At 43.8% G+C, this 22,667-nt stretch overlaps 2 protein-coding genes across 8 annotated transcripts in view; one reads left to right on the forward strand and one right to left on the reverse strand.

Annotated features, from left to right (window-relative positions):
* The first annotated feature begins 123 nt into the window (after nt 1-123).
* PLD6 (phospholipase D family member 6) lies at nt 124-7,696 on the forward strand. The gene is made up of 2 exons (XM_035131602.2): nt 124-4,712; nt 6,145-7,696. Exons 1-2 carry the CDS (start codon nt 4,274-4,276, stop codon nt 6,432-6,434), a joined length of 729 nt encoding a protein of 242 aa, XP_034987493.1. The 5' UTR covers nt 124-4,273; the 3' UTR covers nt 6,435-7,696.
* A 1,303-nt stretch (nt 7,697-8,999) lies between these two features.
* MPRIP (myosin phosphatase Rho interacting protein) overlaps nt 9,000-22,667 on the reverse strand; it is a 149,823-nt gene continuing 136,155 nt past the window's right edge. For 5 of the 7 annotated variants that reach the window (XM_035131554.2, XM_035131559.2, XM_035131560.2 and 2 more), the window contains 8 exons: nt 22,043-22,190; nt 21,781-21,898; nt 21,185-21,344; nt 19,865-19,984; nt 19,620-19,706; nt 18,684-18,846; nt 18,028-18,113; nt 9,000-13,929 (listed from right to left, as the gene is read on the reverse strand). In XM_035131554.2, the coding sequence (XP_034987445.2) occupies nt 13,858-13,929; nt 18,028-18,113; nt 18,684-18,846; nt 19,620-19,706; nt 19,865-19,984; nt 21,185-21,344; nt 21,781-21,898; nt 22,043-22,190 (954 nt within the window). In that variant the 3' untranslated portion in view covers nt 9,000-13,857. Of the gene's footprint in view, nt 13,930-16,545; nt 16,612-18,027; nt 18,114-18,683; nt 18,847-19,619; nt 19,707-19,864; nt 19,985-21,184; nt 21,345-21,780; nt 21,899-22,042; nt 22,191-22,667 lie in introns of all 7 variants that reach the window. The other 2 variants (XM_035131561.2, XM_060282455.1) reach the window with 1 other exon arrangement.

Genomic DNA, 22,667 nt, shown 5'->3' on the forward strand with positions numbered 1-22,667 from the left:
GCTTGAACCTTCAGCCTGGATGTTCTCCGTGCAGCAGAGCAGCCCGGCTGTTCCAGGACAGAGATGGAAGGGGACGCAGAATCTCATGGCGTATCCTCCGCAGATCAGAGCTTGCTTCTGTGTGTTGGTCTGCAATAGGTTTGGAGCGCCTTATCCCTCCTCCTGATGGTGAAGCTCTCTACCTTCTTCGGCAGGAAGGCTGTTTCCTCTTGAAATCTGGGGGCTGGGGGGGCTTCTGGACTTTCTCCTCTGTGACACCAGGACTAGAGGAGTGAGGTGTTTTATTACCTGGTGAGGCAGGCTTCATCGACACCTTTCGTAATCTGGTGACCACACATGGCATCCTGATAATTTGAATTAGTCTAGGGGTGGGTTGAAATGGTATCTCAAATGCCCTGCCTGTGATACACATGCAGCATCTAAGCTACCATTTGATGCCCCTCCAAACTCACACAGTTTTTGCCTGTATTGTGGTAAGCGACCTTTGGTTCCCCAAACTCCCCATCTGAAGAATCTGCTGAGAAAAGCCGTCCAGCAGGTTGAGACGCTGAAAAAGACATATTTGGCTGCTCTAATTTGAATGAATTTGTGGAGACTTCTTCTTCTCAGGCAACGGGAGGGCAGGGACCTCTGTCAAGTGCCCTGCTTGGGAAGCTAGGCAGGAGAGAACTGGGAAGGAAGGCCCCTCCCAGGTGAGGTGGTGATACCTAATTTGCATATTGACCTGCCTAGCGGAGCAAGTGGGCAGGGGACAACCCTATTCTAGGGTGCCCTCTTCCTTGCAGTAAAACAGAAGCTTACACTTAAAAACAAATGAAATCTTGCATTGAAAGGTCCTGTACTGTATTCTGGAGGAAGGCAACGTGAACTTGCATCGCTGTTATCCAAAGTTATGTTGCTGCCTTGCACTTTTAGCAAGATCTGACTCTTGCCTACTTACTAAGACTTATTTCCCAGTAGCAAATGGAAAAGAAGCAAAGGAATTTTTTTGCGAGTGCATTGCAGCTTTTTATCCTGCATGGTTACATACCCAGATCCTGTTCCATGTTGAAGAGCTCGTGCATTCAATTGCAAAATGGGAGAATATTTCAAGGGTGCCATTAACACTCTCCCGTTGGTTTCAGTGGGACTTGAAGGATTAATTTTGAATGGATTGTACCCAAAGATGATGTGCAAATGAGGATCTCTGGCAGGCATGGCTGGTTCATAAGCTCTGAATCCATAAGCCCAGCCTAGGAGGTAGTAGCTTTTGCTGCTGCACAACCTATTTCTGGTGAAATGGAATTTGCAGAAATGGAAATTTCTTTTGAAACGTGTTCAAGAATGTAAACATTAGTTTACCCCTTACCCCATGAAGTTTTTATGTCTAATTGCATAACTAAGGTGATCGTGGACAAACTCCACAAATACCTTATGCTGGGAAAGAAAACATAAACTTAAAATATTTAATGTTTTATTTTAAAACGGGAAGGGAGAAGTGAAAATAATATAGGGGAGCCTAGGTTTGCAGTGTCTGATTTTAACATTTTTTATCTTGGCGTATGCGGTTAACATATTTGAACATATTTACACTAATCTGATCTGCAGGAAGATCCTCTAACAAAAATGTCCATTTTGGAGATGTTAGTAGGTCCTTATTGATTTTTTGTTAATTATTTCAAAACGTGTGTAAAAATGCAAACCAATTAAAAAAACGCTGTATTTTTTCCCCCTATCAGGAAAATGTGGATTTAATGTTTTGGGGAAAGGGGGGCTTTTTCAAGAGTGTGGTTTTTGCTGTTCAGCCCAGTAAAACAGTGCCTAATGGGCAGGTCACTGCCCATTTGAAGTAACATACCTTCAAATCTGCTTGTCCAATTGATTAATATGTGGGAGGCTGGTTAAGAATTTGATCCCTCCTTACTCTAAAATGAAAGGGGGCTGGACATGGGCGTAGCCAGGGTTTTTGTTGAGGGGGGCGGGGTGCACAACCTCCATTAGCTTTGTATTTTTATTGATTTTTATTGATGGAGGCTTGCCAGGGCAGCTTCTAAAAAAAGGCTCAGCACAGCAACTTCGGCTTTCCAAAAAAGAAAAAAGAAAAAGCTCAATAAGTTTGGCTTCCTGAAAAAAAAAAGCTCAACAATTTTGGTTCATCCAACGACAATGGGTAGATCACTGCCAGTTGTTTTATACAGTGGTACCTCGGTTTATGAACACAATTGGTTCCGGAAGTCTGTTCATAAACTGAAGCGTTCATAAACTGAAGCGAACTTTCCCATTGAAAGTAATGGAAAGTGAATTAATCCGTTCCAAATGGGTCCGCGGAGTACTTAAACTGAAGCATTCATAAACTGAAGTGAACTTTCCCATTGAAAGTAATGGAAAGTGGATTAATCTGTTCCAGACGGGTCTGCGGAGTACTCAACCTGAAGTGTACTTAACCCGAAGCATGGGTGTAATTGGTTCCGGAAGTCTGTTCATAAACTGAAGCGTTCATAAACTGAAGCGAACTTTCCCATTGAAAGTAATGGAAAGTGAATCCGTTCCAGATGGGTCCACGGCGTTCATAAACCGAAAATTCGTAAACTGAGGTGTTCATAAACCGAGGTTCCACTGTACTGTGAATAGATCACAGTCTGTTGGGAGTTGGACGTCCCTCCCCTAGATGGTTGCAGCATCCGCAAAGGGCATAAGCCGGCTTTGTATCTTCACTAGATACAAAAAAGGACAAGGTGCCTTTTTCACGCCACTGAATCAACCGACCTTGAGAGTCTAAATATAGCATGTAGAATCTCTCAGTTCTGCAAGACTCCACCTTAGATTCCACCTAAACATTAGGAAGAACTTCCTGACAGTAAGAGCTGTTCGGCAGTGGAATTTGCTGCCAAGGAGTGTGGTGGAGTCTCCTTCTTTGGAGGTCTTTAAGGAGAGGCTTGACAGGCATATGTCAAGAATGCTTTGATGGTGTTTCCTGCTTGGCAGGGGGTTGGACTGGATGGCCCTTGTGGTCTCTTCCAACTCTATGATTCTATGATTCTAAGACACATCTGCTGTGTCTTGTAGTTTTGAAGCAAAGTTGCTAACATTTGATTTAAAAAATCAGGTTGGCGTGGCTTTAAGCATATGTAAAGGGACTCTGCTTACCGTAAGATGTTTCTTAGTTCCCAGTTCCTTATTTGCTTGAAAGTTTGAAACATTGACAAAAATGTCAAGTTACTAAAGTAAGCTTTTTGGGATGTGGAGTGCTTTTAACTTTTCTGATGTGGTAAACTGCCTTGGCATAAAAGTGCAAGGAACGAAGAAACAGGGTTCCATCAGCAGTCATGCCCATGGGAAAAAATTGGTCCCTCAATGCAGATTTGGATTAATGGTGGGTCTCTGGGGTGAAAAGGTTGAAAATTTGAAGGTTGAAAATTTTACAATTTTTTTATTTGCTGTAAGCCGCCCAGAGTGGCTGGGGAAACCCATTCAGATGGGTGGTATAAATATTATTATTATTATTATTATTATTATTATTATTATTATTATTAAGAGAGCCTGTTTTATTCCATATACTGTATAGGCAAGTGAAATTTATTATTATATTTATTTATACAACTTTTTCCCTGGCAGGGACTCAAGGCGGCTTATGGATAAAGAAATAAGAACCACTTTTTTAAATAAAAGTATATTGATAGAATTAAAAACTATAAAAACATAAATTTATATAGTTATATAAACTTTAACTTTCTTTTTTCACTTGTTTGTTAGACTGTATCCTAAACTGCCTTGGACAGATGCTGTTTTGAAAGCCGAGGATTATAAATGGATAAAATTAAGTTTTCTTTTAAACAAAATACGAAGCGCAGCTGGAAGCGACATAACCAGAGGCTTTGAAACTATGGCATGTGCGCATGCGCCACCTTTCCGCGCCTGCCTATATTAATGATGGCGCATGCGCTGTAGTGGACCCAGCTCTCTGAGGGGGCAAACCCCAAAGCACTTGAGCTGAAGAGGGCGCGTGCGAGTCAAGTAAAAAAAAAAGAGTGGCTGAGGTGAAGAGTGCGCATGCGTTACGTCCGTTTAAAAGAAAAGGCGGCTGAGAGGAAGAGCGCGCACGCGGACGGACGCATGCGCTGTGGCGTGGGAAGGCACGTTTGAGCGGGAGGGAGCGCACGCGCTTGTGGCCGTTTAACACACAGCAGTTGAGAGGATTAGCACGAGCGGTGGGGCGCATGCGCGGTGTGTGGGGGGGAAGGCGGTTGGAGGAGCGCGCGGGGACGCCGGCCGTCGTGGCAACCCTGAGGCGACGATGTGGCACGGCAAGGCGGGGGCCCTGCTAGCGGTGGGGCTCGGCATGGCTCTCGAGGCGCTGGCCTGCTGGCTAATAGGGCAGCTGGGTCGGTCGTCCTCGTCGTGGTGGTGGTGGTGGCGGAGGAGGCCGCCTTCCCCGGTACGCGAGGTGCTTTTCTTCCCGTCGCGCGTCACGTGCGTGGAGTCGCTGCTGGCGGAGGAGCCGGCGACCCCGTGCGCGTGCCTGCTTCCCCACGGCGAGAGCGCGCTCGGGCGGCTCCTGGCGCTCCTGCTGTCGGCGCGGCGCTCGCTGGACCTGTGCGTCTTCGCTTTCTCCAACCCGCAGCTCGGCCGCGCCGTCGGCCTCCTGCACCAGAGGGGCGTCCACGTGCGCGTCGTCACCGACACTGACTACATGGCCCTCAAGGGATCGCGGATCGGCGAACTCCGGAGAGCCGGTGAGTCGCCCGGGAGGGAGGGAGGGAGGGAGGTGTGAGGCGGAAGGGGATCGCCAAGGATTGTCTAGCCCAACCCCCTGCAAGGCGGGCGCCACAAACCAGATCTGAGGGCTGTTCACAGCATAAAAATACAAGTTTGTTTAAAAACAAACAACCCAAAAAACCGACATAATAAAGTCAAAAAGTAAAAAGAAGAGCAAGACAAAACAATGACCCCGTCCCCACCCCCTCCCACAAACACATTTAAAAGGCCGGTAAAGAATGAACTTCCCTGGGGAGAGCCTATTCCACAAAAAGGGGAGCGGCTGTCAGGTTTTATATCGTTGCAAATCTCTGCGGTGCATTTTCTTTTTTAGAAACAAACAAACATCACCACCTCTCTTAAAATTCTCAAATGACAGAGGCTGCCACCTTTGGTTCCACTGTGGACCTCTCCAAAAACTCTTCTTCCTGATATGAATGTTGTTCATAATTTGTAATGAGGTCCCAGCTTGGGAGGAAAGTGGGGTATAAAATACATTTAATAATAATTATGCTGAATTTGGTAGCGGAGTTGTCATTTACATACTCCACCCTGCAAGTATTTTGTTGTTTTCACTTACTTATACAACAATCAACCTTCAGCAGTCCCACCCAGCCCCAGCAGAACCACTTGGTTGTTGGCCTCCATCTGTCTCTAGAGAAATGGAATGTGACTTCCAGGATGAAGTCAGTAGCTGCAGAGATTGGTAACTCATTAACAGCTGCCTCCTGTGTTGTTTTTGTTGCATTAGCAGCACTGAATTTAATTCTCCAGGGTGCAAGCCTGGGCTGTGTGTATGGCGGCCATGTCTGTTTAACGCCATTTAACTTTTAAGTCATTTCAGGGTATAATTCCACAAGTTGCCCTGTGTCCTCATAAGTACTTTTTGCCCTTAAGAAGTTTCAGCCACTGAATTTCTGTATGTAGCTCTCAGTACAGCAAGTATAGTGTTGGGAGCCAAGTCGAAACAAAAAAATAAAAAAGAATTCCTTCCAGTAGCACCTTAGAGACCACCTAAGTTTGTCATAGGTATGAGCTTTTGTGTGCATGCGCACGTCTTCAGATACACTGAAACAGAAGTCACCAGACCCTTATGTATAGTCAGAGGGTAGGGAGGGGTATTACTCAGAAGGGTGGTGGGAATGGGTGATTGGCTGATACCATAGGAGTGGTAAACCTGTTAACAACTGCTATTGGTCTTGCAGGAAAAAGCAAGGGGTGAGATGGCTAAAGAAAGCTTTATCATGTATAATAAGAATCCAATGTCCTTATACCTATGACAAACTTAGTTGGTCTCCAAGGTGCTACTGGAAGGAATTTTTTTCTTTTTTGTAACGGGAGCTAAGTCAGTTTGGTGGAAAGATGGAAAAGTGATTTTGTGGCACTGAATAGGGTATGCTGGTTTTTCAGGAATTCAGGTACGTCATGATCAGGATAGTGGCTACATGCACCATAAATTTGCCATCATTGACAAAAAAATGCTGATCACTGGCTCCCTGAACTGGACTACTCAAGCCATTCAAAACAACAGAGAGAACCTGCTGGTAGTTGAAGACAGGGACTGTGTGAATCTTTTCCTGGCAGAATTTGAAAGGATTTGGGAGGACTACAATCCTGCTCATTACACATTTTTCCTCGAAGAACAGCAGGAACAGAAAAAGGATAAAACTATTCCTCAAACAAAATTGCAGCTTAAATGACTATTTTGAAGCAGTAAAATTTTAGTCCAAAGACTAGTTCCTAAGTTATGTGTTTGAGAATTGCATAAATTGCTTTAGGAGAAACTAAACGCAAATTTATGCTTCTTTAAAAAAAATTGTACAAGCAACATTGTGTGTTTGAATTATTTTTTTGAGAAATAATGGCCTGTACTTGTGTGCTATTATATCTGTTCTCAATAAAGCATGCCTTTTACATTCTAATACATATGTTTCTGTTATAAAAACAACTGTCCCCACATGTAGATAGCATTTCAAGAAGAGTGTTTATTCTGCCATTCTCTTGGCAACCCTAGCATCCACATGCAGGGTGTTACTGGGGGGTGGGAACCTTTTTAACATACAGCCAACTCCCAAATTTATGTGGTGCTTACATTCCAAGGCACTGCACGTTTAAGTCAAGTTAAATTTGAAATACGACTGAAAAAGCCTGCAAATACCCTGTTCCGCTCCCTTTTGTGACATTTTTGGGTTACTTTCGAGTTCAGTGCAATGCTTGTGTGCGTGATTGCGCACATATCAGATGTACCTAAAATGTTTGCTCCCTGAACGGCTTTGTCCCCATTGGTTTTTAATGTTTGATGTTTTTATTATGTTTTTCGATATGCTGTAAGCCACCCAGAAGCCCAGCCATATGGGTGGGGTATAAGTAAAATAATAAAAATAATTACAGTAGAATCATTTGCCTTTGTAAATGAGCAACATAAAGCGAGAGACCTACTTGAAAATAAATGCCCAGTGTGTGAATGGGTATGAATGTGTGTGCTTAACTCACAGATAATTCATGTGCTGGTCTTTCATGTGTGGAAGGGGAAGTAGTATTACTGTTTTATTCTGCCTTGGTCTGACCACACCTGGGCAACCAAGATTATTAAGGGTCTGGAAATCAAGCCTTACAGTTTGATGGAGTTGGGTATGTTTAGCATGGAAAAGAGACTGAGAGGAGATAGGATAGCCATCTTAAAAATCTAAAGGGCTGTCACATGGAAGATGGAGCAACCTTGTTTTCTCCTGCTCCAGAAGGTAGGACCTGAACTAATGGATTCAAGTTACAAGAAAGGACATTACAACTAAACATCAGGAATAACTTTCTGACAGTAAGAGATGTTAGACAGTGGAACGGACTCCTTTGGAAGGTTGTGGTGCTCTCTCCTTCTTTGGGGTTTTTTAGGCCATCTGTCATGGATGCTTTAGTTGAGATTTCTGCATTGCAGGGGATTGGACTAGATGACCCTGGAGGTCCCTTCCAACTCTACAGCTCTATGATTCTATGACTGTACATGTGTAGAGTTCAGCCCTAGAATCACAGAATTGTAGAGTTGGAAGGGACAGAACTGGAACTTGGTATGGCAGTGGGTGGGGAAGCTTTGACTTTACAAGTGTTAAGACTTTATCCACTGTCATTCCTGGCCACTGGCCATCCTGGGTAGGACTGATGGCCATTGGGCAGCGAACATCAGCTGGAATATCACATTTGAAGAGGGTATACTCAAAAACACCTGCCTGTCCTAATAAATGGGTGGGTGCAGAATAAGGCTGAGAGGCACCTTATTTTGGCATGTAAGTTGTAGCCATGACCAATATCCCAAGTGTAGAAATATCCCAAGTGTATTTTTTGTGCCAGTTTGGGGAAGGAACTTTTGAGGTAGGAATACTCAACATCTGGAAGAACTTTGACATTAAGAGCTGTTAAGACAATAGAACAGACTCTCTTTGGAAGATGTGGACTCTCCTTCATTGTAGGTTTTAAAGCAGAGGTTGGATGGTGATCTGTCAATGGATGCTTTGAGATTCCTGCATTGCACAGGGTTGGACTTACAACTCTATGATTCTATGGACACCAGAGTTTTAAAGGGCTTTGCACCAGTCTTTCAATGATTTGAGTTTCCAAAAGTATTGAAGCTGTTCCAAAGAGGTGGGTACACTGTAGTGACTTAAATATGTTGTGTGCTCCTCAAAGAGAAAGATAGTGGATCACAGTCATAGAACTTTCTCCAGGGTCATATGCTGTTTTAAAGCAGGTATATTCATTTAACTTTTAGTTTTTAAAAACTGTCAGCAAAGCACATACAAAAACACAATGTGGTAATTAATAGTAATTTACCACTATTTCAGAATTCTCAGCCTTTCTTGAAGCCGTTTAGTAATACTGTATACTCAACTCCAGCTGATCATTAAATGCTTCTATTGGTGTACTGTAATCATTGTGGCCTTCCAATGGTAGTTCATAAAATGTTTTTTAGTACTTTTATTGAAGGGTAACTGCAGGTGGGATAGCTAGTACAACCCATCCTTATGAACTATTAAGTTCTTTGGACATTTAATTTCACACATGTTATTTTTGTTGTGTATCTGCTCTGAAATGCCTCTCCAGAGCAGATTGGAGGCTTTCCACAATTGTATTGCATAGATCCTTTTATTAGTAAGTATAGCATCCTTGATTGTTGTCTTCTATTCCTGATTGAAAGATGCAAAAACATTGGAATGCTATTTCAAGAACTTCTCTGTCTTTAGTGTTAACAAAAATCTTCTGCACAGCATGCCAAGGGTGGTGCAAAAATAGTTTATTACGATACAGTTTTATGTATAGTTAAGTAATTAATATTTACAAAATAATCATCAGCTACATCCATGGGAACCCTAGCATGTCACACAAGGTTTGTAAGGAATAAATACTGTGACATAAATGATACTTCTATTACAGTGAACAGCTGAAGGAGGAAATAGCTCTTAAAAGCATGAAAACAAAACAAGAGGAGAGATACCTTTCAGACTCCTAAGAGGCGGCTCAAACCATTCATCTTTGCAAAAGGAAAGTCAGATTGGACATGTTTGTTCACCAGGCAAATTAGAGAACATGTTCCCCCAGTGAATTGGTTTTATTTGATTCTGTTTCTCTTGCATGTGAGTTCCAGTTTTGGGGGTTAGCAGCTTTCCTGCCGAATCCCATGGCTGCTCTGGCTCTGAATCTTGCAGGGCTGGAGTACCGGTAATTGATCATTCTCCTCATGCTTGATGCTTGGATGACCACTTTAGGATTCAATTTGGTCGTGGTCAATTAGGAGCTGAGGCTTCTGTAGGCTTGCTTGTTGCTCAAGCAGGTTTATAATATAGACTGATGACTTCAGTATCGTTTAAAAGGAAGCTGGTGTTGAGTGGGCATGAGGAAGAGCTCAAATAGGGATACCTGTGTGCGTGTACAGTGCTTGCCTCACCTTCTTAGCCACATACACATTTTGTCCAAACAAGTACCACATTGGAGGAGTGTACTAATGCAGGCTTTTTGTTACTCAAGAACACTTAGCTGATAGCTTCTCAAGTGCTTCTATTTCTCTTTGAGGCGACTGTTTTAATACACAATTAGAAGCTGAGTTCTTCTACTGGCAGACTGAAATGAGAATCCTACATCAATCCTCAATGACTACAGAGGTTAATTCACTTGGCACTAGAGGGGTTCTGCTGTCAACTCCGGGTTTCATTTACTCCTTAGTGGATTTCAGTGCATGGCGTGAGGCTGCTGAGCACCGCTTGGAAAAGCAAGACATTTTCTAATGTGCCATATAACTGTTCTCCAAGGCATGCAGTCAGTAATGGACTCCCATCTACTTTCCATAGTCTAGTGGTAAAGATGACCCTGGCACTGTAACTCTGCTGAAACTACATCGCAATGAAATATAGTGTTACAGTAAATTGAATAATCATCCTACGTTAACTGTATTCTGTCATGCTGTTACATCACCATGCCATGTAACCTGAAAATGATGGGTGGGTTGCGGGAATAAAAATCTACTCCATTCCCTTATCGAAATCCTTGGTTTACTCCGCAACAGTGCCAAGTTACCATGCAAGAATACTGATGTATGCTTAGTGACAGAATAACTACCACCATTAATATACAGATATACTACTCCCTGCAATCATATATATGCACACCCAAGAGTTGTTTATGCCACTGTCAGCTCTAAGATTATTGAACTGAAAAGGGTAAGAAAATTAATGTATAGGTAAGTAGGCTTGAAGTTTTGAAACACTGTACATCTTCTTTGGACAGGCATTTCCAAAACTAAAAAGGTATCAGAGAAATTTAAAAAGATATTTATAATGTTCAAACAAACCAGACATTCTTTAAGGGAACATAGAGTGGGTTTATCGGGTTACACTAATTTCCTTTTCCAAGTCAAAAGGACATTGTATTAGAACAAGATTTTAAAAAAATCACCCCCCAAACCCCTCCACTGTTGTTGTTTTTTTGAGTAATAAATATTTACATTGCGTGCTTTGAATACTATACAGGTTTTAAATTATTTTTTAAAGAGAATAACAAAGCTTTTTTTAAAAAAAAGAAAGAAATTACAAAGGAAGTATAAGCTACACTGAGCGTGCATGTGCAAGTGTTCACAACAAACTAAGTACTGCATATGAGCCACCAAAATGCAAAAAATCCAGTGGGATTCTAATCAAGTATGTTGTCATTACAAAAAGTGACACTTATTAAGAAACAACGCGTAGGGCTACTTGCAGGCAGCCTCTGCCACAGGAAAAACAGCCTGCTTGGGATCTGCACATCAGCACAAGCAATCCCCCTTTTCCATATTTTAATGGGATAAAAGAAAATGAGTTTCATTAACAGAACACTCAATTCTGTTTCAAAAGGAGAGACAAATAAAGAAATCTGCAACAGGCAAGATTAAAGAAGCTGTTATGCAAATATATTTATACTGTACATCCATTAGTGTTGAACTTCACCGAGACCACAGTTATTTTGTAGTGTAGGTTTGTGTAAAATGCAGCAGCTTGCAATAGAAAATACCTATTTATTCACATAATGTTTATACTGTGCCTTTTAAGAGCCATTCAGGAAATACAACTAGAATGCCAACTTGCTTTGCTGTGTATGAAGAGCAACTTGGTCACAGCAGTACAGACTTCCTTGAGCAAAAAGATGCTTGGTTGCTTTTTTTACACCAATTTTAATGTTTGTGAAATACTGGCTATTCTAATCTTAGAGGACATTTGTTTGTTTTATTAAATAAGTGTATGGATTAAACATAAACATAATCCATTTGCAATGATTTAGCAAAAGATAATTCATCCCAATGGCAAGGTTTCTCTCAAGTTGCAGGTACTTAGGGAAAAATAAGATTCCTCTGCCAAGTTACAAGCCTAGTTAATAATTTTAAAGGAGAAAGAAAATAATCTAGGCCTGAAGCATAACCACCTTTCCTTAGCCACCCTGGGGGGGGGGATATACTGGCTTTTCCATTATGTGCTAACCACACTCTGCAGTCCGACGGTATGGACAGACTGCTAGAGGCACCAATGCAAGACAGCCAAACCCTATCCCTGTCATACATGATTTTAAAAGTAACTGCCAGACACACAGCAAGAAGAGAGCAAATTTTCTGCTGTGAAGACCGCCCCCTGCTCCAAAATAGCAACAGCTTTTGAAGGAACATTGTTTTGCATATAACACCAACAAAGATGCTAAGAGCTGTTTTGCTTCGGCATGGATCAGCAGCAAGGGCCCACAGAATAGCATCAATGTGTGTCCAATTAAGAACAGGATGAAACTAAAAGGGACAGGGTGCTCTCCCTAGCCTCTAACAGCAAAACTTTGCTTTACAGATTTGACTGCTCAAAAGATCAACAATTTTTGTCTGAATAGACTGAAAAGCAGAACACCACCTCAAATTCACCCCACCGGAGCAAGGCAGATAAAAAGACCTAAAATACCAAAAGCTGCCTTGCCCACAAACCTTGTAGAATTAACTTCCCAACACTTCCTATACGTTTTTCAAAACAGCAATGTTCACCTGCTTTTGGAATAAAAAATTGCATGCATTATTCAAAGCTTCTTTATATACATTATTCTGCTTGGGAAAGGCCTTTTGGCCCTGGAACCCAACAGATCAAATATTCACTGCCTCTGTCATTGGGCCTCATATGTAAGGAGGACAAATGGGCCCATACAACTGCTTTGTTTCAGATAGACAATGGCACTGAGTACTAAGATGGTTTCAAAAATTTGAACTGCCACTTTTCAAATGCCCCCTTTTAGCAAGGTTACTTGTGACTTGCCATTCCCGTTTAGTTTTCTCTCTCCACTGACATCTTCCAACTGTATTTCCACATGCAGATGCTACCAGCTTACATGAACATACAGAAGACTCTCTTCAACTGTTTTGAGACCCATTAAGTCAATCCAAAGGCAAGCCAGCCCTCATTTCTGCCTTGACCTGCTTGGAGGACTCGCCTGACTTCAGCTGTACTGTTCCAAATACCTCTTGCTTATCAGCAAGCCACGCCCTTCCTGCTTTGTAAAAGAGCCCCGCCTACTTAGAATTCTGAACCATTCCTACCGATTACATGGCAGAAGCGCTCTTACTGCCTCCAGAGGACCCCAGAGTAAGGGTTGCAAAAGATTTGTTCTTTAAAAGGCATCTTGAAGAAAAACTCCTCTGAGCTTCAATCTAGACAGAAGAATTTTGTTTGTTTTGCAGCAAATTAGGTGGGAGAAAAGTCTGGGTCACATTGTATGACAGACTCACCCCACTGAAACTCTAACAAACGGTGCAGATTCTGGCATGGCCTTACCAGAAGGAGTGTGTGGAAGTAGACCACCCTATTTCTCCAAGAGAAATAGTTAAGTTGCACTGCTTAATTTCATCACGAGCTGATTGCACTTCAATGCCTGCAACTGTTTGTATGCAAAGCAACTTAAAAGCTTTTCAGGAAGATCTAAGTGGTGTTAAGGGAATAAATTCCAAACTGACCACATAGTTAAACACCAAGCTACAAATCAGGGCTGCCACAAATGTCTTTTTCTAAGCGAATATCTTGCTGCAATAAACAAGCTTTCACTAAGGGCACCGATTATGCCAAAAACAGGTCTGCAGGTCTTGTTTCAGTGGTTCAAAATTTGATCCAAAGCATGCACTTAAGTGCTGGATTCCTCTAAACTGGCAGAGCTAAGCACAGTGTGTTGCCTCCCTCCCCCCATCCCAGGGCCCTGTCACTACACCAAATAATTTGGTAAAACAGAGCTAGCTTATCAACAGGCTGTTGAGCCTTAATACTGACACTTAGTGTAATGGATATACAGTAGGAAGGATGTTTTTGTAGAGAGCCAAGTGGGGTGGGGAGCATATCCCCAATCTCTCCCAGCCCTCTTGCCAAGGTTAAAAACTTTATAAGTCAGGACTAAGAAGTTGGGAAGTTCATTTGTTGGTGGGCAGAAGAACTCCCAGCATTTTCCAGTCTTCTGGAGCATCCATACAACAGAAAAAAAATCCACACACAAGCAACAGCAGTGACGATCCTAGAGAACAAAAAACAGAAGGGTGCTTGTGCTGTGATGCCGCAAGCAAGAAGGTGTGCGTGGTCAAGCCAAATAGGAAGGAGAGAACTAGTCTTTCTTCAAGTCCTTGGATTCAAAGAGCTTGAGGCGCTCCTGCACGGTCAGGCCTTCCTTCAGACTCTGTACATGGGAGGACAGAAGGAAGAGCAAACCATTAAATGCCATTCTGGTGGGGAAAGCAAAAATCCAATAGAGAGAGATGACACAGATGCTCAGGCAAAGGAAAGGCAAGAGATGGCATCCTCGATGGGAAGATTAGAAAGACATGCTTCAAAGAAAATGCACCATTATGGAGTGGTGTTATTGGTGAATCAATCTGTGGTGAAGAAAGACGGCAAATGAACTGGATGACTGCAGGCACAGCTAACTTAGTTGGGAGAGTAATTGCTTGGATGTTTGAGGCAACTGCAAAAGCCTTTGCTAGCTCATCAGCGCCTCTAAACTGCACTTTTCCCATAACCATTTTGTTTGAGCACTCAAGTTCAGGACTGTACATCAACAGTTCATCAGCACAGCTGCCCTGAGTGATTCATTTAACAAGCAGTTATGCCCCTACAATGGTTAATTCTGGTGAAAGCTAAATGGCTCTGGAGAGAAAGGATAGCTCAATTGGTTGCAGCATAGTGCTGATAATGCCAAGGTTGCAGGTTCTTGTATTGCAGAGAGTTGACTAGATGATCCTCAGGGTACTTTCCAACTCTACAATTCTATGATTCAAAGTCCTATCTTGATCCTGATATAAAGCAGCCGGTCTTGATAGACCAGGGTACCATACTTTTCTGTCTGCTTTTTGCTAATCAGAGAAATATGTTAATTTCCAAATTAAACCCCCCCCAAGTTAAGGGTCCATTTTGGGCCCTTTTTATTTCATAAGGGCAAAGCCAAGCACAGCCTGAAAGCTTCTAGCTGCCAAGATTACATTTTCAGTGTTTTGGCAATCTCACGTCATGTTTTCTGGAGCTACTTGTGATATGATCTAAGGGTTTACATCAAGAATGGGGAACCGGGTGGCCTTCAGATATACTTGGACTCTTAACTCCCAGCAGCCCAGAAGAATGGCCAACAGACAGGGATGATGGGAACTGGGAGTCTAAAACATCTGGAACGCAGCAGGTTCACCACCCCTAATTTAAACCTTATGAAATCACTCTTCTGCCTCTTTAGCAGTTATTTTAAAAGAAGAATCTCCATGTCAGACACTGGCTATTTTTCACTGGAACATACATTTCTTACAATGAGATCCAACCACAAATCAATGAGACCAGGACATGCAAAGTTTCTGGTCATCTTGTGCCAATGTCCATTTCCTGCCATTTTAAACAAGCCTTTCCCCACCCATCAAATCTAATTACAAAACTTTACAAACTGGGGGAAAGTTGATGGAGAGGAATGGCAGCAGCAGCTGATTTACAGGCAACCGAATCAAGGGATGCAGTTGCAGGTGGACTGTGTCACTTCAGAATCGAATCTGTTTTTATACTTATCCATGACAAAAATTCCCTGCACTCAAGGTTGACAGGGAGAAGGCTAGCCCAGAACCCTTTGCTCTAATGTGCTTTGCTCTGTTTGAAAGGGTTTCTTATTATGTGTGTGTGTTGAAACAGGCGAACCATTACCCCAATACAAAAACTCAAGTGACAAAGAGTCCCAACAAAAGCAGCACCATGCAATTCTGCGGTAGGTGTAAGAGAGCTCTAGGGGCACTGTAGACTAAAGCTAAAGGCAGTGTTAGTCTAGTGTCAGACATTTAAACTGCTCTATTTGCAGTAAAATATCCAGTTCTGTGGATTAAAATTGCCTCCCTATATTCCAAATCAGATGGTTATAGAGGAAAATTCTTACAGTACATCCAAACCAAGCTGCCTATGATATAGAACATTGCTTTTTTCTGTGTCAAAATGTAGGTATCTTCTTTCATCAGGTGCGGTACTTATCTTGATGGGCAGTACACTTAATTTCTGAAAATTAAACCTCATTCAGGAATGAAACCATGTTTTGAGAAGGTGACTACTCCTTTTATACAGTAGTGACCTATTTTTTTCAGTTATTGCTGACAATCTGCAGAAAATCAACCGCTTTCTTCCATTGGGTCATCTTTTTTTGTGGGGGACACCTAATATAACAACTAAGACGGTTGGGAAAATAAACGAGTATGGGTTGGGTAGATCAGATTTAGTACCAGAATATTTAAGAAATGGGTAAAAAGGATTTTAAAAGGGGGAAAGGTAGAGGCCAGAAACCTGATCTGTGGACAGTGCAACTGGCTTTTCACATAACATCTGTCTGCCCTTCGTTAGGAGCAGGTTGGGAAAAATTCATCCGTTCCAGAGGACATAATTAGTGAATCAAAAAGTACCCTTCTGCCTGTACACACTGCCATTTGGGAGAGTTAAGTCCAAAGCATGCATTTTCATCCAGCATGCACACTCTTTTGTCCCATGCCTTCAACGCACTACCCCATTGTTCGTCTTAGGAGGTGCAGAAATCCTTCCAGTGATGGATGTCAGTGAGGGCAGGGAGAAGCAAAAGGATGGAAGGGGCACAGAAACTGCCATTCAATCTGGCATGATCTTAAGTTTTGAATTTCTGCCTCTTGCTCCTCCCACTTAACCTCTATGTAATTCAAAGGCAAGGGGAGATAGATTCTCATTAGCCATGAAGATGTGAGCCGGGCATGCATTTGTGGGCTGCCCCTCAAGAGGGGCAGTGTTCTTTGGAAGGTGCTGTTTGGATTACCTATGTGACAGGGAACCTGGAATCTGGTGCATTTCAGTTATCCCATGAGACCTGCTCAATAACGGACTGTTGTTGGAAGCAAAGACAAAAACAACAACACAGAAAACAGAAATAAGAGAAATACATGAATCCTGATTGCTGCGGAAATTCCCAAGTGCCAACATACTCCCTCCCACCCTAGCCGGGGGGGGGGGGGGAAGCAAACTGCAGCTTGAGGGTCTTCGTGGCCTGCAAGGTCCAAAGTTTGCTTTTTAAACTCGGTACATAAAATCAGCCACAAAAGGGAAACTATAAATAAAAAGCACAACACTTTGTTATAAGGAGCTACGCCACAGTGAAAAATTGGGATGCTTCGAAACGAAGTGCACACGGACACACAAAACTGGCAAATCACAAATGACACCCAGGACTGAACTACACGATTATCACAACATTTGTGTAACTTTGCGTGTGTGTTTGTCTTTTGCTGGGGCAGGCTTCCTACCATACCAGCTCGGGGAAACCTGGTCTCAGGGTGAGGAAAGTTGTGTGTAACCTTCCCTCCTTCCAGTTCTTACTAGGCTACTGATCCTGGAATTGCACACCAGCACAGGTGCCCAAACATGGGGCAGGAGAGTGGTTCATTGGCACAAGCCAAGCCTGTTAAACAGCCAACAGTACTGCCCTTGTGGTCTAGCTGAAAGCATAGCCCTCTAAGCCAGGGTGGTCCAAACTCTCAGACCAAGGGGGCTGCAACCGTACTTCCAACATGGAACCTGTGGGTCGCACATTGCTTTGTATGCGTGGGGAGGGGGAGAGTTGAGGGAAAATTTCACCACTACCACGGCACACTAGCGCTGCCTTCCCAGAGCCGGCTAAGCAAAGTGCCTGGCTTTGGGAAGGAGCCACAAGGCTCTGGCAGGGTCCTGGAGCCCTCCCTCCCTCCCTCTTCCTACAGTTGGGAAAGTTCAAACTAGGTTTTGGGAAGGAGGCAGGAGGACTCTAGGATCCTGTCAGAGCCTTCATGCCATCTTCCCAAAGCCCAGGGCCCTGCCTATCTGGCTTTGGAAAGGCAGTGTGAGGGTTTGTGTGAGGCATCAAATGTTGTTGAGGGCCACCCAAGAAGGCCTCAACGCCGCACCTTGGACTGCCCTAGTAAAGCTCTCATGCCCTGCACTGAAAAATGGGAAAACTGAAACCACCAACAGTCCCAAAACCAGAGACCCAGGGGTGGAGTAGAATCTGGAAACTTGCTCAGTGCTATTTTTCTAGAAAAAAGGTGCCAGAACTCACCATGAACACCTCTCTTGTTCTCTTAGAACAGCAATGGCACCCGCCTGAGAGGTGCCGGAACTGAGTTCCAGTGAGTTCCAGCTGAAAAAAGCTCTGCGCATGCTAATAACCCAGACAGAACACAGCAGACGTATCATTCATAGACTTGTTATGGCATCCGGCGTAGCATAACCTCGTTTGGAAAGTTGGGTGAAGTCACCATAAACTCACCTTTGACCTGATATTTCTCAGTTGCCGGCCAACACTGGTCCTGTCTTTCTTCAAGAAATCAGGGTTGCTTTTGGATTTCATAATATCTAGGTGGAAGAGGAGAAAAAGAGCCAGTTTACCGTACTGTTGAAAGGACTACAATCGCAACATTTCCTCCCTCGCCACAGAAAAAGGAAAACAAATGGTTGTCAAACGGGCAAAAGCAACAACACTGGCCCAAGACATTTTGCCACTGTAGGCAAAATGCTCCAACACCCCCCTTGAAGATCTGGGTCCCCCCTCCCTCCCTGGTCCAGCCATTGTGCCCACGTTGCCGCCAGCCCCATCACCGTGACTGGTGAGATCAACGGTACTGTGTTGATGGTGCAGGCAAAACCACAGTGGGGCTAGCAGCAGCGTAACTGCGAGCACAGGGAGGGAGGGTGTGGACCTGCTGCCAGAGGCAATGGCTTCACCTAACCTCATGCAAGGGCCACCCCTACCCCAAAGCACAGTCTCCAAAGGGACCCCCATTTGCCACCAGTTACAGAGCTGGCTCCCTAAACTGGTATGGCCCACTAAGTATACCCGAAACGAAAGCCAGAAACTTGGCGTTGCTTTCATCCGGAATCCTCAGCAGTACCTATGAAAAAGCCAAACCAGCTAACAAGACTGACCGTATCCAGACACAGTGGTGTTCTCTGGGGACTTCTCGCCAAGGGCTTCGGTGGCCGCCTTGAGCTGCTCTTTCAACCTGCTAATGTCACAGTCCGCCTTGGCCTTCACAATGCTGAGCTCCGTGTAAATGTCCTTATACTTATCACTGGCATATTTCTTGTCCTTTAGAAAAGACAACAGCATTTCAGCTGAGGAAATGATTTCAGTCCCCTTCGGCCTTGGAGATCGGCAGCAGCGCAGATATTGCCAAAGGGCTAGACAGATTTCAACCCAACAACACATATTGTAGCAATCAGTGCCATATGTACTCTCTTTATCTTTCCTGGTTTGGGCTTTGGTTAAAAAAAAAGCACACTGCAACCCACTGAGACAGGCTCCATTCTTAAAAAACAGAACAATTTGGTTTTGACCAAATAGTTGTATATGGCATCTTTCAAATCTGTGAACTACTCTTGACAACCACCCACTCAAAGTAAGGCAGTATGTATTTCAAGGGGAGGGAGATCACACACTCCCATGGGGGAACCAACGTACAGCTCGCATTTGCCACTGATGCAGACTCTTCTACATTGGAAACTATTAGCAGCTATACAGACTGAAGGCTCAAAATGCAGTTGTCTTCCTGAGGCTATGCAGGTCTGGTTGGGAGATGGTCCGAAAACCAAATGTACGCTGCTCTGAATTCCATGAAGGAACTAAAGACCTGTTTTTTATCTGCTCAGGCATGTTTCAGCACTGGTGTCACTGCTTTGTGGATGCTGCAGAAATACATTTTTGTTGGAATTTTACTGAATTGTTTTATCATGTTGCGAACTACCTATTATCATAATTACAAGCAGTATGTATATACACGAGTCAGCTGAATACATATGCATTTAAAGGCACTTGCTGTCTGCTTGTATGATACAAAGTCAGGCCTCCCCACGAACTATTACCCTCAGTGCTGTTTGCAGTTCATCCTTCAAGGAGCTGATCTCCTGCTTCAAGTACTGTATTTCTGATTCCTTGACTCGCAGCAAGACCTGCAAAGGGGGAGAGAAACCCAGGCAGATGCTTGTTAGGTTAGGCAACCATGTACAAATGAAAAGGGGGCGGGGGTTAAGCCGCTGAGCAAGAAGGAAAGTCCATTTCACATGCCCCTTGAACTCCAACATCTGGAATCAAGGCAGGGCACACTCACCTCCAACTCGTAGGCATCCTTGCCTTGGGTGAGAGGTGAGCCAGCCATCTCGAACCCACCCTCCCCAGTCACCAGGGTCCGTAACCGTGTGATCTCTGCAGCCAGGCGGTTGTTCAGCTCCTGTAAGAAGACCACAAGATGGCTATGAGCAGCAGTTATGAATAAAGCGCTCTCCAATCCTAGCAATTGAACATGCCTATTTTGCTTTAGGATGGCAATCTCAAGGTTATAAATGCCTTCAGTTTTCACCAAACAGCACAAAACAGCATTTGTGGTTCTTTGGGCCTTCCTTGCTGGTATCTGTACTTCTGCAGATCAGACAAAGGGATTGAGCTCAGTACTTCTGCAAACGGCCCAACCAGCACATTTGTTTCCCCCCTCTAAAGATGGACATTTCTTAAATTCAGAGAGTTCTAAAACATTTTTAGTAACCCATGTATATCTATGCTGGTCATAATATACCAGTAGCCTGAAATAATGACTTTTTTTAAAAAAAAATCTATTCCTAGTGGTGAAAGCCTGATTCTTCTGAAGTGATTGTGACAAATTTTTATTATAAAGCATACATTTTATCAACGCTTCGTTAAAGAAGCTATGTCACAAGGCCTGGTGACGAAAATAAGCACACAAAAGGATTTAAAACCAAACCACAGGATTTCAAAAACTGCACATGCAACCATCGTCTAAAACTATGGAGCTTGCATATTGCATAATGTCATCTTTAACACAGCAGTTTCCATCCTGCCTATTTTCCCAGGAAACAAAATGCCATTGAGGAGACCCCCGCCCGGTATTTCAAGACAATTGGAGCTGTGGTGGATTTCGTAAAAAGAAGATCCCATGTTTCAGAGACCACCAAGCAAAAGGCAGTTTACAAGCCTGGTTAAGTCAGCAATACCTTCTGGGGTGCCATCTTTTTAATTAATTTTCCTTACCTAAACCAGGGGGCCTCCTACCAACTTAGATCGAAAAAATGTGTAGAAATCAGATCTGCCAGGTGTTGCAATAAATCTATGGTTTTTAAAATATATATATTTTACTGTTTAGTGCTGTTTTTATTTTTAAAAACATATGTGGGGGCTCCACCACAATATCTTCAGTGCTTAGGGCCATTAAAGGTCATAATCCTGCCCTGCAGAATCGCTATGATTCTGGTCCTGCCGTAATGTTTCATTCCTATTAGGGTGAAACTGCTTATCTTGACCAACTGACTCCCCTGCCCTGCTAGTCAAATCCTGGCTGAAAGCCATTCTGATAAAAGCCCCCAAATGATCCTTTTCTTTTAGGCAGCTGAATGAGGCTGGACAGGTGTTGCTTTACCTGGTTGTGTGCATTGAGCTCCTGGTTCTCCCGCTGGCACTGACGGAGGGCCTGCCTCTCTGCTTCCAGGGCCTGGGCCAAGTGAGCGTTTTCCAAACACTTCTGAGAATACTGCTCGGAGAGAACTTCAAGTTCACGCTGGACAGACTGCAGCTCCTCCCTGATTGGGCATAGGGGGGATGGGGGTAAAACAAAAAATAAAGATTGCAAGGCCAACTGCCACCCCCAAAACAGATCAAATCAACTATCAGAGACTAGGATGCACTGAGGAGGAGAAGGAGGCATAGCACAAGATGGGCATTCAAGTGCATCCCACGTGTTCAGTTTTGCTTTCCCAGGAAAGCAAACTTGAGCATGCAGTTTGATTGCACTAACAAGACTGAACATTTGTGCTGTCTATGGATGGGATCCCCATTAGGGTTAGCCAGTGTGGGAACAGGATGCTGAACTAGATGGGTCTCTGGCCTGATCCAGCAGGGCTGTTTAGTGTGGGTGGTGTAGAATGACACATTGTTCCACCCAACACCACCCAGGTGCCAATAGCTGCTCCACATTTCCTACTTCAACAAATCTAGAAAATACAGAGGAGCACCTACAAGTATTGCCTCTGGAGCGCTTCAATGTCCGAGTTGATGCTGCTGATCTGCGAGCGGTGAGTCTTTTCCAGCTCCCGCTCCAGCTCTTCCCGGTGGGCGTTCTTCATGGCTTCTATGGCTGTGTAGGAAAAGAGGCAAGGGCTGCAGATAAGCTGTCTTCCTCTAAGAAACACTCCCGTCATCTTCTGATCTCACCTCAGGAACAAAACCACCTTCTGATGTTGCTACTGATGACCGCTTATGGTCTTCTCTTTCCTCTTACCTGAGATGGTGGCTGCCGTCTCCTCAGCAAGCAAGCGGTCTTTCTCCTCCCTTAGCTTCTCCAGTTCTCGCTGGTGCTGCCTCTGCAAGTCCTCTATCTTCTTCTGATGGGTCTCTTCCATAGCTGCAAACCCTCGTTCGCAAGTTGCCTGGGAAAAGATGGGGCAGGGGAACTGAATTCGTGTTTCTCAGTGATCCGGCCTCAGAACCTACAGGGATCGTGTTAGGTTGAATGGGTAGGCAGGCAAGCAAACAAAGAGAGGAGGAAAAAGCCATGGAGCTGATGGACAAGCATGCATGGAAGGTCTAGACTGGAGCTCTAATGCCTCTTCAATCTTAACCCAATAGAAAAACTATGTGAAATCTGATTGACTAGGAAGAGTGTTAGTTCAAAACCCACTTAAATGGAGACTTCCGAAAAGCCTTAGAAAGCAGCCCTTGTCATTGGTACTCCATCTGGACTTGGGAGGGGGAACCTGCAGATCTCCTGGTGTTGCTGAATGCTTGTTCCTATCACCCACTCAACAACATCTGGAGGAATGCAGGTTCCTTGTTCCTGATCTATGCTTAACTTGGGATGCCATTTAGATAAGACAAGGAAGAGACAGCACAGCCCAGCGTCATTG

This window comes from Zootoca vivipara, chromosome 14, assembly GCF_963506605.1.
Source record: "Zootoca vivipara chromosome 14, rZooViv1.1, whole genome shotgun sequence".
Lineage (NCBI taxonomy): Eukaryota > Metazoa > Chordata > Lepidosauria > Squamata > Lacertidae > Zootoca > Zootoca vivipara.

Bases quoted from the DNA above. Each gene is read 5' to 3' on its own strand.
- PLD6 (XM_035131602.2), top strand. From the start codon at position 4,274: ATGTGGCACGGCAAGGCGGGGGCCCTGCTAGCGGTGGGGCTCGGCATG. The intron at 4,713-6,144 runs GTGAGTCGCCCG...CTGGTTTTTCAG, and splicing joins CGGCGAACTCCGGAGAGCCG to GAATTCAGGTACGTCATGAT.